Source organism: Ursus arctos, unplaced genomic scaffold (assembly GCF_023065955.2).
Source record: "Ursus arctos isolate Adak ecotype North America unplaced genomic scaffold, UrsArc2.0 scaffold_14, whole genome shotgun sequence".
NCBI lineage: Eukaryota > Metazoa > Chordata > Mammalia > Carnivora > Ursidae > Ursus > Ursus arctos.
Genome location: NW_026622808.1, coordinates 35340817 through 35360993, shown reverse-complemented (window position 1 = coordinate 35360993; position 20177 = coordinate 35340817). Strand labels below are relative to the sequence as shown.

At 41.4% G+C, this 20177-nt stretch overlaps 1 protein-coding gene and 1 pseudogene across 25 annotated transcripts in view; both read left to right on the top strand.

Annotated features, from left to right (window-relative positions):
* The window catches only part of PBRM1 (polybromo 1), a 116013-nt gene that overhangs the window by 59359 nt on the left and 36477 nt on the right, over window positions 1–20177 (top strand). For 18 of the 25 annotated variants that reach the window (XM_026500994.4, XM_026500992.4, XM_044384894.3 and 15 more), the window contains 4 exons: window positions 3306–3948; window positions 8149–8360; window positions 18596–18781; window positions 19692–19849. In XM_026500994.4, the coding sequence (XP_026356779.1) occupies window positions 3306–3948; window positions 8149–8360; window positions 18596–18781; window positions 19692–19849 (1199 nt within the window). The remainder of the gene's footprint in view (window positions 1–3305; window positions 3949–8148; window positions 8361–18595; window positions 18782–19691; window positions 19850–20177) is intronic. The other 7 variants (XM_057311761.1, XM_057311764.1, XM_057311770.1 and 4 more) reach the window with 1 other exon arrangement.
* Window positions 8716–17900, top strand: LOC113256578 (protein CREG1-like; annotated as a pseudogene).

Sequence of the window (20177 nt, the reverse complement as noted above, 5' to 3'; positions counted from 1 at the left end):
CTATGTATAAATACACATATATTTTTTAAAGTTCAGGGAAAGGAAATTTTAATGTGTAATGTTGATTTCCTTTTCATTTCTCTATTTTGTATTATGAAAACTTTCAAACATATATGAAGAATGGTACAACAAAGCCCTGTATGTACCAGTTACTCAGCATTTCTCAAGATTGTGCCATACTTACTTCCTGTATCCACTTTTCTCTCTCTCTTTTTTTTTTGTTCTAAACTACTTTAAAGGACATTCAGTCATGTCATTTCATTTCTACATAGTTCAGTGTGCACCTCTCAATATGCAGGTATTTTCTTAAATAACCATGGAATCATTATTACACCTGACAGAATTAGCAGTTTCTTGGTTTCATCTAATACCTGACAAATTTTCAAATTTTACTGCTTGTCTCACGAATGTATTTTTACAGTTGGTTTCTTGAAATCAGGACCTAATTAAGTTCTGTATATTATATTTGATTCTTATGCCCTCCATTCATAGTCTCGAACAGGCCCTCCTTTTTATTTTTATTTTTTTTAAGATTTTATTTATTTATTTGACAGACAGCCAGCGAAAGAGGGAACACAAGCAGAGGGAGTGGGAGAGGGAGAAGCAGGCTCCCAGCAGAGCAGGGAGTCTGACGCGGAGCTCGATCCCAGAACCCTGGGATCACGCCCTGGGCCGAAAGCAGACGCTTAACGACTGAGCCACCCAGGACTGAGCCACCCAGGTGCCCCCGGCCCCTCCTTTTTTAATCCTCATGCCATTGACTCTTCAGAAACCAGATCACTTTCTTGTACAGTTTCAAATTTTGGATTAATCAGTTCACTTCCTTGTGATATCAACTAACTTTTCTCTTTATTCTTCTCATTTCTTAAAAAATGGAAGTTTAGGGGCGCCTGGGTGGTACAGCGGTTAAGCGTCTGCCTTCAGCTCAGGGCGTGATCCCGGCGTGATGGGATCGAGCCCCACATCAGGCTCCTCTGCTATGAGCCTGCTTCTTCCTCTCCCACTCCCCCTGCTTGTGTTCCCTCTCTCGCTGGCTGTCTCTATCTCTGTCGAATAAATAAATAAAATCTTTAAAAAAAAAAAAATGGAAGTTTACTCCAGAGGCTTGATTAGATTCATTATCAGCCCGGCAAGGATGCTTGCTTCATAACGTAGTAGGTTTTCTACACATAACGTTGCATCACACCTTGGAGCAATGTCTGGTTGAGGTAGAATCTAAATAAGGTCTCCATACCACACTTGATTGATATTTCTTTTAATCTGTAAATCCCCCTCCCCTCTTTCTTTTTTTTTCTTTTGCAGTTTATTTGTTGAAGAAATTAGGGCTGTACTGTAGCTTCCCACAGTCTGGGCTTTGCTAATTGTGTCCTTTTGCTATAGTTTACATGTTCTGGTATCCTTGGTATTTCCTCTAAATTGGTAGTTGGAGCAAGAGGCTTGATCAGATTTTAATTAGATTTGATCCTCATCCCCTCCTTTTGGCACAAAAACCAGCTTCAGAGGTGGTGAATGGTCTTCTGTTGGGTGGCGCTGTAATAGCTGTCGTTTCTCCCACATGGTAACAGCTATTGATGCTGACTCCATTAATTCCTTAAAGAGGTATAAAACAACAATAGTCTGATTTTATCATTCCTTGCTCATTTATCAACTGGAATACTTCTTTTTTTTTTTTTTAAGATTTTATTCATTTATTCGACAGAGATAGAGACAGCTAGCGAGAGAGGGAACACAAGCAGGGGGAGTGGGAGAGGAAGAAGCAGGCTCATAGCAGAGGAGCCTGATGTGGGGCTCGATCCCATAATGCCGGGATCACGCCCTGAGCCAAAGGCAGGCGCTTAACCGCTGTGCCACCCAGGCGCCCCCAACTGGAATACTTCTATATAGAGAAACTTTGCCTCATCCAATATTTGGTTACCCAGTAGTACAATTTTTGCTTGTTTGTCTTGTTTTGTTTTGGGTTTTTTGAAGGGATAAAAGATAGATTCCTCCCCCACTTTGTTTTCCAGTTTCCAAAACAATGCATTGGTTTATCAGTATCCTCCACCATTTACCCAGCTCGTTTGTTCGTTTTTATATGTCATTAAGAACTACTAAATTTAGACGTGTTGCTGAGTTTTAACTCATTGCAGTTATTGTCCTTATTGATGCTCCTGTTGTCCCAGGCTGGCCGCTGTGTTCTACTGACATGACCACGTAAGAAGGCGTTGTGACAGATTCTTTACTGTCTGGTGTTTAGGATACACGATGCTCATCTCGTGCCAACTGCGAGTCAGCCATTTGCCAAAGAGCTACTGGTGTTAGCATTTAAAATCTGTATTTCAGAATTATGGTCGGGGCGCCTGGGTGGCACAGCGGTTAAGTGTCTGCCTTTGGCTCAGGGCGTGATCCCGGCGTTGTGGGATCGAGCCCCACATTAGGCTCCTCTGTTATGAGCCTGCTTCTTCCTCTCCCACTCCCTCTGCTTGTGTTCCCTCTCTCGCTGGCTGTCTCTATCTCTGTCAAATAAATAAATAAAAATCTTAAAAAAAAAAAAAAAAGAATTATGGTCAATATAGTCAAACTATGTAGGGTTATACTGCTACTTTATTGGTCATTTTTTCCAGGATTTTCAGTGGACAGAATTAGGAAATTTGGTGCGTGTTTGTATTATATTTAAAGATAAAATACATCATAAGTTCATAATGATGCTCTTAACTGAGATTTATGGCGACAAGATTTTTATCCAGTGTTCTGTTTTAACATCCGTATCTCTTTTTCTCCTGTGATAAAAATCTCAGTTCTTGGGGCACCTGGGTGGTTCAGTCAGTTAAGCGTCTGCCTTTGGCTCAGGTCGTGATCTCAGGGTCCTGGGATTGAGCCCCTCGTTAGGCTCCCTGCTCAGCGGGGAGTGTGTTTCTCCCTCTCCCTCTGCCCCTCCCTCCACTCATGCTCTCCCTCTCGCTCTCTCTCTCTAATCAATAAGTAAAATCTTTCAAAAATATCTCCGTTCTCAAGGATGCTACAGGTGATGGAATTAGAATGTCACATAGCTATTCATTTGCTTTATTCTACCTTATTCACAACTATCTCAACATGATAGTACTTATTACTCTCTCACTAAAAATATGATTACTGAAAGCAGTTTCAATTTGTTTCCAGTTTTTTCTTTGTCCATAAGATATACTTCACTAGAGACGTGCTAATTAAATTGTTTTACAAATCATTGGGAGTACTCCCATTTCTTATGATTATGCTTTACCAACTGTATACAAATTTGGGTTAATTTATTTCATTTTATTCATTTAACATTAAATCTCTTCCTTTAGGTAGGAAGAGTGGAATTTCTCCTAAAAAATCAAAATACATGACTCCAATGCAGCAGAAACTAAATGAAGTCTATGAAGCTGTAAAGAACTATACTGATAAGAGGGGTCGCCGCCTCAGTGCCATATTTCTGAGGCTTCCCTCTAGGTCTGAGCTGCCTGACTACTATCTGACCATTAAAAAGCCCATGGACATGGAAAAAATTCGAAGTCACATGATGGCCAACAAATACCAAGATATAGACTCCATGGTCGAGGACTTCGTCATGATGTTTAACAATGCCTGTACATACAATGAGCCTGAGTCTTTGATCTACAAAGATGCCCTTGTCCTGCACAAGGTCCTGCTTGAAACTCGGAGAGACCTAGAGGGAGATGAGGACTCTCATGTCCCAAATGTGACCTTGCTGATTCAAGAACTTATTCACAATCTTTTTGTGTCGGTCATGAGTCATCAAGATGATGAAGGAAGATGCTACAGTGATTCCTTAGCAGAAATTCCTGCTGTGGATCCCAACTTCCCAAGCAAACCTCCTCTTACTTTTGACATAATTAGAAAGAATGTTGAAAATAATCGCTACCGGCGGCTCGATTTATTTCAAGAGCATATGTTTGAAGTCTTGGAAAGGGCAAGAAGGATGAATCGGTAGGTTTTCAAAGCAATTTCTTTTTGAGAAGGTGTGATATTTAATGCAAAACAGAAGAAAATTCTGCTTTGATACACTTTTTCAGCTTCGGTACATGGTTACAGTTGGTGGGGTGCTGTTGTGAGTTCTTCTTTGCCACAACTTCTAGAGAGGAAGCATATGCTGTGGGGGAGAGCAGGCGCACTACTGAATCATCTAGGTCAGGGCCAGGGAGAAGGAATACAGGATAAATTTGCTGTTGAAAAGCATAAACTCTTAAAATATAGCCTTTTATAGAACATGTTTTTTCAAGGATAAAATGCTTATAATTAGGAATAGTAATGTGATTTTTTTTTAAAGTTTGAGTTCAATCCAAGCATGCTTTGAATAAATTAAAATAGCTCTTAAATTATTGCTCTGAGGTTAGCCAATTTAAATTTGGTCACCATTTCTAGTACCTAAAAAGGCTTCTTTTTTTTTTTTAATCTCAGATTTCTCACTTTTAAGTGCCTTTTTCAGATATTAAATGTACTAAAAGAAGCAATCAAATTTAAATTTCCATCAAACTTGAATTCCCTTTTAATTTTGATCTGTGTTATACCTTCGCCATGCAAGAATGGTATAATTAACTCTTAAAACAATTTCAGTTCATCAGTTAAACAGTGTGTCTTCTGTGTGCTCTTAGAGTCACTTGGGGGAACATAAAAATTTAAAGTTACAGACGCTACCTTCCTGGAACTTCGAGTCTACCATGCTGAAAGGGGACTTTTAGGCAGTGGGTGTAGAGTAATTCCAGCTGGGGAATCTGGTGCGGCCTGCCTTTGACTCTGGATCTTGAAAGAGAAATTAGTGGTAATGTTTGCTATTCCTATTAAGCACCTGCTCTTTCTAAAGCACCATACAAAACACTTTATCTAGATAATCTCTAACCCTTATAATAGCCATTCAATGTGATAATTTCCCACTTTGCATTTGCAGAAGTGCACGGACAGAGGTAAGTTGCCTAAAGTCACACAACTAGTAAGTGGAGTGACTCATCTTATTCCCCACTGCAGAGCCAGTCACTGAGACACCAGTCACGGAGCCCAGCCGTAGGTGATCAGGCTTGTGCCCTGTGCTCTAAGAGCTCAAAGTCTGACAGTCGGGTTAAGACCTATGCTTAGGGAAAAATAATTCCAGGCATGAGACAATATATAACAACTTGGTAATACAGTAAAGATGATGGAGTAGGAGCTCTGTGCTAGAGTTCTGAGAAGACCTGAGGCATCAGGGGAGAATGGGAGAATGGGTGGGATGTAGATAAGGCAAGTGGTTTAAGTGAAGGCATGGCGTTAGGAAGTGAATGTGGTGTGTCCAAGAGACAGGTGGGGTTGGGGTCAGATTGGAGAGCCGCTCAGGGGACACATTTAGGAAGTGGTCCTTAGTGTTCAACAGTGGAGATGGAAATGAGAAGGATGGGGAGACATCTTGCAGTCAAAATGTTACATTCTTTATTTTCACTTATATTCAACAAATGTTAATTGAGTGGCTACCAGTTATAAGCATGTTCTAGATACTTGGGATACACCAGTGGGCAAGACATACAAATCCTCTTTCATGGAGCTTAGACTTCATTTTTGTTCTCAGTTTTCTTAAATAGTCCTTAAGTCTAAAGTCACTCCTCTCTCCTCCACCTCTGCCTGCCTCCGTGACATCTTGGGGCTAGTTCTGTGAGTCTTCCAAAAGTGCATTTGTCTCTTAGATCATTAGCAACTTTGCTTATCTTATATAGGTGATGTGTCTGTTTTAAGAATTAAGCAGATTTGTATCTCTAGGAAATGAGCTCTTTTCATTCTCCCACTGTTGACATGATTGATATTTGCTTTTGAGGCCTGGAAGGTAGAGTCTTGGGTGCATTTATTTACATGAGGCAGTGATGAATTTCACTCTTGTGCCCAGAGCCTTGCAAAACTAAGGGAAGCCGTTTTTTATCTTTGTGATTGAAGGTCGTATTGTGACTGCTTACGGTACTTAAGCATAACCCCATGCTGCTGAAGTGGGGATGCATCAGTTTAGTGAATGATAAGCCATCGTTTTATCTGTTGTGCCAGTAATGAAGATAGATATCTCAGAAATACTAAGTTCATGAATTTAATGAAGTCCATATGTACTAGATTTCTATGTTGATCTCCAGTGGTGTTCAAGCTTCTTCATACTCACCCCTACCCACCACTGCCATTCAACATCACCTAGGACCTCACACCCGGAAATAGAAGGAGTCTGAAAAGTGAGGCATAGAGAGGTTCACTCAGGGGACAGTGGTTTGTCCGTCAGCAGTATTCAGTAACAGCACAGCAGTGACTCATGCCAGTTAGCTGCTGGCTTTCCTAACCTGCTGGCACTGTTCCTGAGCTCAGTTCTCTGACTGCCTTATGGGAAGGGGGACCCTCGGGAAGACAAGGACAAGGGAAGCACTGAGAGCTTCCTGTACTTTAATTATTTCATTCTACTGAATGTCTGCCTTATAAAGATTACTCATCAGCCAAGGGGAATAAGAGTTATTTTCTTTTTCCATTTTGAGTTTTTGTTCTTGTGCATGCAGGCAGCACTGAGCCTCTTAGATTAATAAGTTCTTCATATTACTTTGTTTAATAAAACAGGAAAGATAAGTCAGATTTTTAATGGCTGTGTGCAGAACTTGCATTAAAAAACAACATCACCTAATGGAGTTACAAATCTGCCCTTCCAGTGTAACAGGGATTACCGAAAGTGCGTTTTCACTTTTAATTTTATACTTAAAATTGTAAGCTGTTATAAAATGAATTTTAATATCAAGTGAACAGTCTTAAAACCTCTGTTCAGAAAACAGGCAACAAGGGGCACCTGGGTGGCTTAGTCGTTAGGTGTCTACCTTCAGCTCAGGGCATGATCCCAGGGTTCTGGGATCGAGCCCCACATCGGGCTCCTCTGCTGGGAGCCTGCTTCTTCCTCTCCCACTCCCCCTGCTTGTGTTCCCTCTCTCACTGGCTGTCTTTCTTTCTGTCAAATAAATAAATAAAATCTTTAAAAAAACAAAACAAAACAGGCATCAAAATAATATTATAGGAGTTTCTTTCCTTGACCAGTTTTATTTTTATTGCTTTCCTTCAAGTATTAGCATTTCTGTAACCTGAAAAGATTTTTAAAACCTTTCCAGAAACATTTAGTTTGTTATTGGCAGTGTTTTTGGATTGTTTCCCAGTTCACCTTTGCTGATGGGGAGAAGCATTCTGGAGGCTTCACTGAAATGTGACACTCTGGTGGTGGGTATCAGCAGGCGGCTGACTGGACTTGCTACGCCTGCCACCCCCAGTCTCTGACCAGAATGTGTCCACAGCTGCTGCTAAGGCTATGTCTGTGGTTACCTTTGTGAATCATTTTTCAGGCCCTGGTATTCCTAGTTAATAGAATTGTGTTTAAGCCATCCTCAGACCACAGTGGACTGGAGATAGTAAAAAAAATTCTTTCTAAATTCTGAAGCTGATTTTGCCCAGTCCTGTCCTCATATTCTGTAAATGAGGAAAGAGTCTTTAAAAAGTTTTCAGTGTGGCAGATCATTTTTTCCCCGTCTTTCTCTGTGTTGCCTCTGCTGGTTCCCCAGCATTAGGTAGTCATTTCTGGGAAACTAACATGAATACTGACTCTGAGTCCTGTAACTGTTACAGGATGGATGCCCTTATGACTTCGTAGTTTAGGGTCAAATATTTGCTGGGGCCTACCAGCCGTAAGCAAGCATGATAGAGATTCAAAAAGAAAAAGTGGACATTGCCTAAAACTTTAAGTCAGTGCTTTATATAATGTGTTGGTCCCTCATTTAAGAGAAAGTAAAAATTAATCCAAGGATTAGGTACAAGTAAGTGTCGTACATGGTGTGGAGCCTCAGTGTGGTCCTTGATTGTGGCAGCCCCCTTCTGTTGCCAGAATCAACGGATGCGTGAGCCCTGTTTCTCCCCAGAAAACTGTATGAGGCCTTTTCCTGCACATGTGCTGTGCAAGCAGTGAGCCTTAAGGACGAGGAAACTGGTGGGCACGAGGCTTACTGAGGTAAAACGGCACTTCGGATTCTGTTCTAGAACTTGAAAGAGATGCCTTGCTGTACAGAAGTACCATTATATCCATTAACGTGTTACGGAAGCTTTGGGTAACTGAGGTGTGTGAGGAGGCGGCTTGTGTGTCAATGGGTGCTCTTGATTCCCTTACAGGACAGACTCCGAAATCTACGAGGACGCAGTTGAACTGCAGCAGTTTTTTATTAAAATTCGTGATGAACTCTGCAAAAATGGAGAGATCCTGCTTTCACCAGCACTCAGCTATACCACAAAGCATTTGCATAATGATGTGGAGAAGGAGAAAAAGGAAAAATTGCCAAAAGAACTAGAGGAAGATAAACTAAAACGAGAAGAAGAAAAAAGAGGTGGGTTTCTTTTCATTTTATTAAGTATGAAGAAATACTATACTCTGTTCTAGTTCTGGCTCTCCTGGCTAGCTGTGGGGATGAATCCTGTCTGTGTGAATGTGGACTTTTTCAGAATGGACATGTTGAGATAGAAATGCTTTTATCATCATCGGTTTGGTCATCAGACTGTTGAAAATTGAAAGCGCTGTGTGACCGAGCTGTTGCCTTAGTGTTTCAGGAACAGTTAACTCACAGGTGTGGGAGCTCACCAGGTCGAAATAGTACTGGCAGATAAAACCTGCAGGGCCTGTCTGGAGCTGGGGAGTGTTCTCAGCAGCGAGTGCATCAAGGTTCTGCCCTGTCATGTAGCAGGATGGCTTTCCCCCTGCAGACTCGGGCCAGACTAAATGGTATTTTGGCTGAACCACAATACTAGGAGGAAATTTTTATTTTCATTGTATTAACCCAAAAATGTTACTTTGAGTCACTTGCCAGAATTTAGAAATATTTTGACAGTGGGAACTTTTATTAGAAATTTGATCATTTCTGGACTCACTGGAGTCACCGTCATGGCCAGCCTGCTAGCGCCAGCGCCAGGGGCGCTGCTGGTATCACCGGCACCCCCGCGCCACTGCCCCACAAGGACGCAGAGCACATGGCCCACTTCGTGACATGCATCTGTGACTGGGGCGCACTCTCCACGGAGGAGGCGGTGCATGGCTAGGCCTTCGTCGACGTCTTCTCACTCAGCGACGGGCCCCCAGGCGTGGGCAGCAGCGTGCCCTGCTTCTGCCCGGGCTCCCTGCTGCAGTTGGTGGGCAACCCTCAGGAAAATCCACATGCTACGCCAGCCGTGTCTTTGGCATAGACTGACTTCTCCAGGAAGCATGTATTTGATCCCCACAGTCCCCTCTCTGCTCACATAATGCTGTCAGGAACTGTTACTAATGTGAATGAAATGGAAATGGACTTTGCCAGGCATTCACTGTTCATCCAGCACCCTGACATGAAAACCTGGCCTTCCAGCCATAATTGGTTCTTTGCTAAGTTGAATTTAACCAACGTCTGGATCCTGGACCACTTTGGTGGACCAAAACTAGTGATACCTGAAAATACTATAATGTCACAGTTTAGCGAACTAGAATGCAGCACATTTAACAACACCAATGAGCTTGCCTCGGATGCTTCATACAGGCTTTAAGGGCTTCATGTTCTCTGTGAAACACTTCCCAGCTTCACCAATTTTCTTTCACATGCTGGTTTGTTTGCTTGCCTGCTTATTTGCTTACAAAGTAGAGTTGGACTATTCCCGGATTTCTTGGAAGATGCGGTTGTTAGATTTTTTTTTTCATAATTTGAAGTCATTTTCATAGAGGTATGTCTTTCATTATAAGTATTTCTCCGTATAATTTTCCGGTGGTGCTCCTTTGAAGAGGACTGCCCATTGACGTTTGAAGGTACTCAAAGATGTGTCCTTAATTCCTGGAAGCCACTGTGCTAGAGAGAGGGCCTCACTCACCCACGGCTGCGCCTGTGCCACCCGAGCCTGTGCGCCCGCATACGTGTGGCCAAGACAGACCGTGGTGAGATGCAAATAGAACTTCCTTCTCGTGGTCCATCTATGTCTGACAGGCCTGGGTGTTGTTGATCCAACATAGGGCAAAACCATTTTTTATAAAGAACTTCTCTTTTCACTTTTCAAATCTAGAGGAATAATTACCTAGAACAAAAGAAGCTCATAAAATGTTTCCTGAATTTGATTTCCCCACCTAAATGGACACAGTATAATCAGTGTCCTCCACTCGAAGCACACACATATACACATGTATACATTATTTTATTTTCTATTTTGCCCCCAAATGGGCTTGCAGAAGAAAAAAGGAAGATGCAGGGAATTTTGTGTAAGTCATTTCCACTGTTCTTTTGTAAGTAGAGTTTACTGGACATGGACCAGCTTAAGCCAGGCCCCAAACCTCCTGCTCCCAAGTGCACTCAGTAGCTTTTTAAGCAGTGCTGCTCTCAGCAATTGCCTAAGGCTTCCTCAACTGCTGTAAATCTTTAAATAGCTCCCGTGCTGTTACTACCTAAATGAGGTCATCAGGGAGAAGATAACATGACTTTAAAAAAAATCACACTTCTTCAGAAAAGAAGAAACCGTTTGGTTTAATTACCTGTATACGTGATTTCAGAAGATGATACAAGGTCCCTCGTAAAGAGGTATGTCAGGAACCGAGCTGCTGAATCTTTCAATGGTTAAGAGGAAGGAAGTTGGATACTAGTCATTATCTTTGAAAACTACAAAGTGAACTAACTTTTTTTTTTTTTAAGATTTTATTTATTTGACAGTGAGCAAGCACAAGCAGGAGGAGCGGCAGGCAGAGGGAGAAGCAGACTGCCCACTGAGCAGGGAGCCCAACTCAGGACTCGATCCCAGGACCCTGGGATCATGTCCTGAGCCGAGCCGAAGGCAGATGCTTAACCGACTGAGCCACCCACGTGCACCAAAGTGAACTTTCCTAAAATCCAGCAAACAGTTTCTCTTTAAGAAAAATGATTTAGGGGTGCCTGGATGGCTCAGTTGGTTAAGCATACTACTTTTGATCCTTGGCTCAGGTCATGATTTCAGAGTCTTGGGATCGAGCCCCACATCAGGTTCAGTGGGGAGTCTGCTTGAGCTTCTCTCTTTCCCTCTGCCCCTTCCCCCGCTTGCTCTCACTCTGTCTCTTAAAAAGAAAAACAAGAAAAATGATTTCTATTAAACTGGGTAAAATCAGTTTTTTATTCAAAATAATTAAAAGCGTTATTTTACTAAGAAAGAAATGTGATCATTTCTTGTAAAGTTTTTATCATTATTATTTCTTTTCATGCGGTACTTTTTTTGAGCATAGTTGACACACAGTGTTACATTAATTTCAGGTGTATTTCTTATAAAGTTTGAGTTTACATACATACCTAGGATTGTGATTTTCCAAGAGTTATATTAGTCTTTTTTTTTTTTTAAAGATTTTATTTATTTGACAGAGATAGAGACAGCCAGCGAGAGAGGGAACACAAGCAGGGGGAGTGGGAGAGGAAGAAGCAGGCTCATAGCGGAGGAGCCTGATGTGGGGCTCGATCCCAGATCCTCGGGATCACGCCCTGAGCCGAAGGCAGACGCTTAATCGCTGTGCCACCCAGGCGCCCCGAGTTATATTAGTTATATTAGTCTTTAGCGTCACGTTTGCTTAGGGCTTTTTTTTCCGTAGGCAAGAAAACAAAATAAAGTTGATTTGAAGCAAATTCTCATATGCAATGACATATGCAAAGAAGAGAAGGGAACCTGGTTGGCAAGAATAATTTACCAGCGTAAGGCTAGCCGCACAGAACCTGGCCACTTTGCCGCCAGAGGGGATGTACTCATTCAGGATGGTGAGAGCTTGTGGGGTCGGGGGGTGTCTTTGCCAGCTAAAAGTGATCAAGGCAGAGATGATGGGGTAGATCTGCAGCTTTGCTACCCAAGATTACAGCTGAGGTTGAGGAATATCCTGGAAAGTAGCCATGGAAGGTCTGAGATAGCTCTCACACATTCTTGGCTGACTGAAACTGTGCCTTTGTGAGGGAGATGGAAGAACCTAATGAAAGCAAAATACAAACGATACTTGAAAATCGATTAAAACTTTGAATGCGTCCCCCAAGCCACATGCACATCAGTCAGCAGAGGGTGAGTCCTTATGGATTTGAGGTGTTTGAGGACGATCTTCATCTGAATCATTGGCTGACCGTTGGCTAAGCAGACTTCGGAGCAAACTCTCATTCCGTGTGTCCTAGTATACTTATACGGGGAGTCTCAGAGGACAGAAGAGAAAGGGGGAGAAAAATACTTGAAATGGCTGAATACTTCAAATTTGAAGGAAAACATTAACCTACAGCTCTAAGAACACTAAGAAAACACAAGGAAAACCACCTCTAGATACAGCCGTTGAAAGAGAAAATCTTGAAAGCAGCAAAACAACTTATCATGTCCAAGAAAACAATACTATGATAATGGCTCATAAGAAATAATGGAGGCCAGAAAGCAGTGACATGATACACAAAGTGCTGAAAGGGACAAGAACTGAGTAAACCAGAATATCCAGTGAAACTACCCTTCAAAAATGAAGCTGAAATAAGACATTCCTAGATAAGCAAAAACAGAATTCACTGCTGGCACATCTTCCCTGTAAGACATACTGAAGGAAGAGCTTCAGGCCAAAAGAAAACACCACCAGATGGTTGGCTCGAATCTGCAGGAAGGACTGAAGAGTAGTGGAAATGGTAAATATGTGGGTAAATATAAAAGACTGTCTCTATTTTTTCATTTTTCTTCTCTTAATTTCTTCAGAAAACATGAGGTTTAAAGAAATAGTTACAACATCACCGTTAGGTTTACAGCATTTATAGAAGTATCATATGTGGCAACAGTAGCACAAAGGAATGGAGCTCTTTGGGAGCAAAGCCGCGCTATTTAGCACAATCAAGTCAGGCTCAGCCTGAAGGAAATGGTGATAAGTTAAAGAAGGGTACCAAGGTTTGCTCTCTGAACAGAATGGGATTTAGACCAGGAATCAGCAACAGAAAGAAATCTGGAAAATCCCCAAATGAAATGGTTCACTTCTAAGTAACCCATGGATCAAAGAAGATACCACAAGGACAATTAGAAAAAACTTGAACTGCATGCAAATGAAAACAGTGTATTAAAACTTATGGGATATATCTAAAGCAGTTCATAGGAAGAAACTTAAAGCTTTAAACACATACACTGAAAGGAGTTAAGCTCTAACATAAGTATATGTCTCCGCCTCGAGAAGTTAGGAAGAAAGGCCAATCAAACCTGAAGTAAGTAGAGGAAATAATAAAAATCAGGATGGAAAGCAATGAAAGAGGAAACAGAAAATGCCAGTGCTGTAATGGGTATGACATTTGAGACAATCCATGTTGTTAGTACTGACAAAATTTTGTATACTTGGGCTTTTTTTTTTTCTTCAAGTTTTATTGACAGTTTTCCTGGCAATGCAAAATTAGTGACAGCTGCTTCTTGAATAACTGTAAGGCTGTTCTCGAAATGTGGCCTCCAGGCAAGCAGCAGCAGCAGCACCACCTGAGAACTGGTGAGAAATGCAAATTCTCAGGGCGCCTGGGTGGCTCTGTCAGTTAAGCATCGGACTCTTGATCTCAGCTCAGGTCTCGATCTCAGGGTTGTGAGTTAAGCCCCACTTAAGGCTCCTCATCCACTCTGGACATGGAGCCTACTTTAAAAAATGAAGAAAAGAAATGCAAATTCTCAGGTCCCACTCCAGACCTACCAATTCAGAAACTCCCGAGGGTGGGACCCAACAGTCTATGTTTTACCGAGTCCCGTGGGTGGTTCTGATGCACACTTAGTTGTGGGCATCGCTGCCGTAAGGCTGTAGAGCTAACAGAGGAGCTCCTGCTGTCTTGCTTCTTGGTGGATTAGCAATGATACGTGAACCCATTGTGTACCTTGGTACTGACATTTGAAAAGCTGTTGGTCACTGCCCTTGATTGATCCTTTGTTACCAGGAAATGTTTCCAGCATTTAATCTGTGAAAAAGGCATATGGTAGGAAAGCAGAGCCACATAGAGAAAAAGGCAGTAGGAGATGTTCGTTCCTTTCACATGGCTGTGCCTATCTCAGGAGCCTGCAGGCCTTTGCCGACGAGAGGAAAGGGAGCCCTGCTGCACAGAGCTCCTTTCTGAGGCTGCCAAGAGCAGCCCTGTTAACACTTCTTTTTTTTCCATCAACTCAGGGACTATATTTCCCAGCGGTGGGACTGGAAATAGGTAAGAAGTGGTGCTTTGCCATACAACGTGAAGTAAGCACTAGAATACTCGAGTGAGTAGGAAGGGGGGTTACCCAGAGGCTTATTGTAACTTGTTATTACTAGCCATGAGAGAACTGTAGTCTGCTTCAGATCATCCTATGTCAGGTCACTTTAATGCATATTAAAAAGACAGCAAACCACCAGAAGGTAGGATAGTGGTTGTATGTCAGTCAGCGCTCTTTGTCTTTAAGCCATAGGAGGAGGTTTCTTAATAATGATGGAAATTGAGGGAAACTAGAAGATCTCATGCACCATGTTTTTGTATTAAGTGCCAGAACTAATTACTCCTACAAGGGAAGCAAGCAAAGGTGAAAAAACATGGAGGCCTTTCACTGTAACGTGGCAGGTTGTACAGATGCCTACTGCTAGTACATCCCAAAACACCTCTAAGATGTAGGAAAGGGGATTTTAAAGCAAAACAAAAGACAAAATGTAAAGCTTCCCCTTTAACGTAAAAGTTCCCCTTCCTCAAAAAAAGAGAAGGGAAGCAATGGAAAAGGAGATGGTGGCAGTAAGAATTTGGGTAAGTTGCTGACACTGGCTTCCCTGCCAGCGTCTGATGAAGACCTTAAGTAGGCCTGTGCCTGTCTAGAGTGGCACAGGGATTAGAGCACCAGGTACTCCTGCAAATGGAGGCGCTGAAAACAGTTGAAAGTAAAAATTTAAAAGAGTTGAACCTCAGCTCCCTTCCCCAACCCTTCCCGTGATTGTTCGCCCTCAAGTGTCTAGACTGAGGGACAGCAGCAGTCTGAAAGGCTAGAGGTACAGTTCTAAAGAGTGGGATCATGAGAGGATGTATACTAAGTAGTGAGACCCCTGGCCCTTTGAACTCGTTAGCTCCTAGCATGCCGGCGGTCAGGCTTACGGACAGATTTTTCTCTTGAGAAAAGGAACCAGCAATAGGGAAAAAAAACTGTACATAAAGAGCTTCTAGTCAGCTTTTTTTAGCATTTTGCTTTTTGATAGGAGTAGGTATTTACTTAAATAGGACCAAATATTTAAGGAAAACCTCTAAGATGTAAGATGGAGAACAAAACAAAAAGGAAAAAAAAGTGAAGGCAGGTGGAGAAAAACTTCTTAAAAAACCAAAAACTAATAAACTAAGATTTAGACCTTCAGAGAGATGACGAACTACTGCATCCATAAAATAAGAATAGGAGGCCATAAAACTGAACATTCACAGGACAGAAAATTTCTTTGAGGGGTGCCTGGGTGGCTCAGTCAGTTAAGCGTCTGTCTTCCTCTCAGGTCATGATCTCAGGGTCCTAGGATCAAGCCCCACATCAGGCTCCCTGCTCAGCGGGGAGTTGTTCCCCCTGCTTGTGTGCTCTCTCTCTGTCAAATAAATAAATAAAATATTTTTAAAAAAGAAAGAAAAAAGAAAATTTCTTAGATATTGAAAATATGGTAAACCAACAGAATGAGAAAATATTCACAAGTCATATATCTGATAAGAGTCTAATATCCAGAATATTTAAGTTCAGAAAATGGACAAAGGATTTGAATAGATTTATCTCCAAAAAAATTATACAAAAGGCCATAAGCACATAAAAAAAAATGTTCAACATCATTAGGGAAATACAAATCGGAACTACAGTGAGATACCACTTCATTCTTTTTAGAATGGCTGTTATCCACAAAAAAAAAAAAAAAAAAAAAAAAACCCACAAAAACCAGGTATTGAGGATGTGGAGAAATTGGAGCCCTCATACATTGGTGGTGGGAGTGTAAAATGGCACAGCCATTATGGGAAACAGTTTGGCAATTCTTTAAAAAGGTAAACATTGAATTACCATATGATCCACGAGTGTAGACCCAAAGAACTGAAAGCGGAACTCATACACGTACTTATATACCAATATCCATAACAGCATGATTCACAATAGGCAAAAAGCAGAAATAACCTAAGTGCCCATTAACTAATGAATAAACAAAATGGAGTATATGCACACAATGGAGTGTTGTTCCCTACGCGGATGAACCTTGAAAACATGCTAACTGAAATAGGCCAGACAGGAAAGGACCAATATTATAGGATTCCACTTATATGAGGGACCCAGAGTACCAAATTCAGAGACAGGAAGTAGAGTAGAGGTTACCAGGGCCTGGTGGGGAGGAGAGATGAGTTAGTACTTAATGGGTACAGAGCTTCTGTTTGAAATAAAGAAAAAGTTTTGTAAAGAGATCGTGGTTATGATTGCACAATATTATGAGTGTAGTTAATGCCACTGAATTATCTACTTAAAAATGGTTCAGAAATGTCAAATTTTATGTGGTGTATTACCAGTTTTTAAAAAACTAATAACATACCAAGACACCGAATTGTACACTTTAGGGAATTGTATGGTGTGGGAATCACATCTCACTGAAACTGTTTAAAAACAATGATGGGTTAGGGGCAAAAAGAGGATGGTGTTTAATGGTACAAACTTGTAAGGAGTAGTAAATAGTCATGGAGTGCTAATGCACACTGAAGATAGACCACAGTATCTTAATATGAGTGCGTAAGTGCTGTGATAAATGTCACTACAGTGTCAACAATATATAAATGAATCAAAGTAGCTGGTTGTATAACTTGACACATGATTATATGCCAAATTGATTCCGTTTTAAAAAAATTGTTAGTGATGGCAGAAAGGAAACACTGAGAGAAGGATTAGAAGATGAAGAAGTCTCCCAGGCAGTAGAACAACAAACAAACAAATAAGGAGAAAGATAACCAAGAGATCAACCTAAGAGGCCCAGAATCCAGGGCACAGTTCTTCCAACTTTCTGCCACTATATAACAAGGATCTCCTTTCCAAGTCATTTTCTTCATTTCCACCTGTGCCTTCTACTGCCAAGTCCTTAATGTCCGTTTCTCTGCCATAGTCTATTCATGGCAGTGGAGGCTTTTTCTCTTCTGCTCTTCAGAATTCTTCCAGTCTGTGTTCTTGTCCAATTCCAGAGTCACTTCCCTATTTTTTAGGTGTTTGTTGCAATAACACCCCTCTGCCAGGTATCAAAATCTCATCTAAATATTATGAGCTTTATGAGCTCAAAAGTCCTGAACCTGATTATCTAAATCATTTAAATGGGTGTATATGGGTGAGGCTCTGGATATGATCCCTGAGAACACATGCGTGGAAGAATGAGAGACATTCTCCTTCAGAAAGGGAGAAATGAAGAGGAAAGGGTCATTAGTTCAGGCAATCTTGAAATCCAGCTGGGCAGAGTCATTAGGTTCCAAGTCCTAGAAATATTCCTCTGTGACTTAGCACTCTGCCCTCTGCATCATCCGTTTTCATGAAAGGTAGCACATGTTTGCAGCTGAGTAGTTTTATCAACCTGTTTCCTTTCTCTAGAATTTTGGGGGTTTAACTAACACTCTTTCATATTGTACTGTCTCTGTCCCTTTCCATTCAGTTGACAGTGTTCCTGCTGGCATTTAATCTCAAGAATCTTGTGAATCTCTTCTGTATCTTAGAGGGATTCATTTGACTAATCAAATACCAGATAACATTTTCCACCAAAATCAGCAAAACTTTTAGAAAATGATATGGGGCGTCTAAGTGGCTCAGTAGGCTAAGTGTCTGTCTTCAGTTCAGGTCATGATCCTGGGATACTGGGATTGAGCCCCAGGGCAGACTCCTTCTCCGTTGTCCTCTGCCCCTCCCCCCACTTGTGTGCTCACTCTCTCCCAAATAAATAAAATTGATTTAAAAAATTATAATAGGAGTGTTGGAGCAAAAATGGAGAAACAGACCCTTGTGGCCACACAGTGAGGGACTAAAATTGATACAGACTTCTGGGCGTCGGTTTGAATATGCATTTAAAAAACATTTAAGGTGTGCCTGGGTGGCTCAGTCACTTAAGCATCTGCCTTCAGCTCAGGTCAGGATCCAGGGGTCAGCTCCTCCCCCCTGCTTGGTGTGCTCTCTCTCTCTTTCTCTGTCTCACTCAAATAAATCTTTTTAAAAAAACATTTAAAATGCTTATTTCTAGCTGTTGCATTTATAGAAAAGTATCATAAGGAAATAATCAAAGATGTGGGCAAAGCTTTATCCTCAAAAACACAAAAACCCTGGGGCACCTGTCTCGCTGAGTTGATGGAGCATGCAGCTCTTGATCTTGGGGTTGTGAGTTCAAGCCCCATGTTGAGTGTAGAGATTACTCAAAAATAAAATCTAAAAAAAACCCCAAAACCCTATGGTATTTGCAAATGACGGCTTGCCTAGTAGCCATCAAAAAGTATTAGCAAAAATAAGTCTTGTTGAAAATCATTAATCTCGGGAGCTGTTCAGTGTATCTTTTTATTATTATTATTTACTTATTTATTTAAAGTAATGTTTGACTCCTGCATCTGAATCCCACGTCCCATTAATGGGAACCTTTTTGTCTTTTTCACCGAAGAAGCTGAAAAGAGTGAAGACTCTTCAGGCGCCGCAGGCCTCTCCAGCTTGCAGCGCACGTACAGCCAGGACTGCAGCTTTAAGAACAGCATGTACCATGTTGGGGACTATGTCTATGTGGAGCCCGCAGAGGCCAGCCTGCAGCCGCACATCGTCTGCATTGAGAGACTGTGGGAAGATTCTGCTGGTAAGTGCGTTTTCAATCGAAGGGCAGATTGGTGAGCTGGGACTGTTTTACTCCTCCTTGGTCCTCAGGGAAGAAAATTGTAACTCAGACATGTTATGCCTTGCAACAACCGTCGTTCTGCAGTGTATCGGTAAATAGAATTAAGCACCCGCTTAATATAGGATTAACATAGATCTAGGGCCAGTGAGTGGCACAGTTGAGTCAAAAGAAATGCAGCTTCCTGAAGTGAGGTTGAGATTCATTCATGCAACAGCTATTTCTTTAAAACACCCAGTAAGCCGAACTGTAGAATGGCAGAGCCTCACAAGAACTAAAGGCTCGTGTTTTGCCCCTGGCCAAACGACTCTGGTACACATCACAGATCAAAAGGAAATTATTATAGTGTGACATGTGCCTTGGCTTAGAATTTGATTTCAAAAAGGCATCCTGGAACAGTTGCCTTTGACTTAGGACATGGAGAACAAATAGGAGTTAACGGAAGCCAGAAGCAGACAGAAACGTGATCCAGGCGGTCCAGTGCCCTCCGCGACTCCTCACGAAATACCTTTGTGTTCCTTCCCCTGAGTGCTAAATGCGTCCTTTACATGCTTTAGATGCTCTGTCCTCAGCAAAGCACACAGTCTTGAGTGTGTCCTGGCCCCAGCAGCCTACGGCAGGTCTCATCATCATCTTCATTCTGTATATTATACATCTTTTAATATGAGGGGGGAAGTAGCATTTTTTAGGCCTTGTTATACTTCATTACTTTAAAGTATTGTTTCTTCTAAGATAACTATTTCAAGAAACTGTGGCCTAAAAAGCACATTGTGAGGTTCAGGCCATGGCAGAATGGAGAATTTGCTCATTTTGTAAAGAATGTGTCATTTCTGTTAATGGTAATTTCCTCTCTCTCTCCCTTTTTGTTTTTGAGGTGAAAAATGGTTGTATGGCTGTTGGTTTTATCGGCCAAATGAAACATTCCATCTGGCTACACGGAAATTTCTAGAAAAAGAAGTTTTTAAGAGTGACTATTACAATAAAGTTCCCGTTAGTAAAATTCTAGGAAAATGTGTGGTCATGTTTGTCAAGGTAAGAAACTCCTTAGTCCCCAAAGTACAAATCATTCCATGAAATAAAATTTACAAACATAAAAAATGGGTATTTATAAATTAGGCACTGTGTTTTAAACTTTGATTTTTTTTTTTTTTTTTTTAAGCTCTGTCTGTATGGCATTGTGTAAAGATTTGGGAAGAAATTTGCTCATGGTGATGAAAGACCACCATTTGCTGCCTACACTACGTAGCTAAATGCAGTTAGCTTAAATTTTTTTATATTGCCAGGCTAATTCTGAGGATGACATTTTCTGGAAGATCATTAAAAGTTGTCAGTGCTTTTTAGGTAATAAAGTATACTTGTT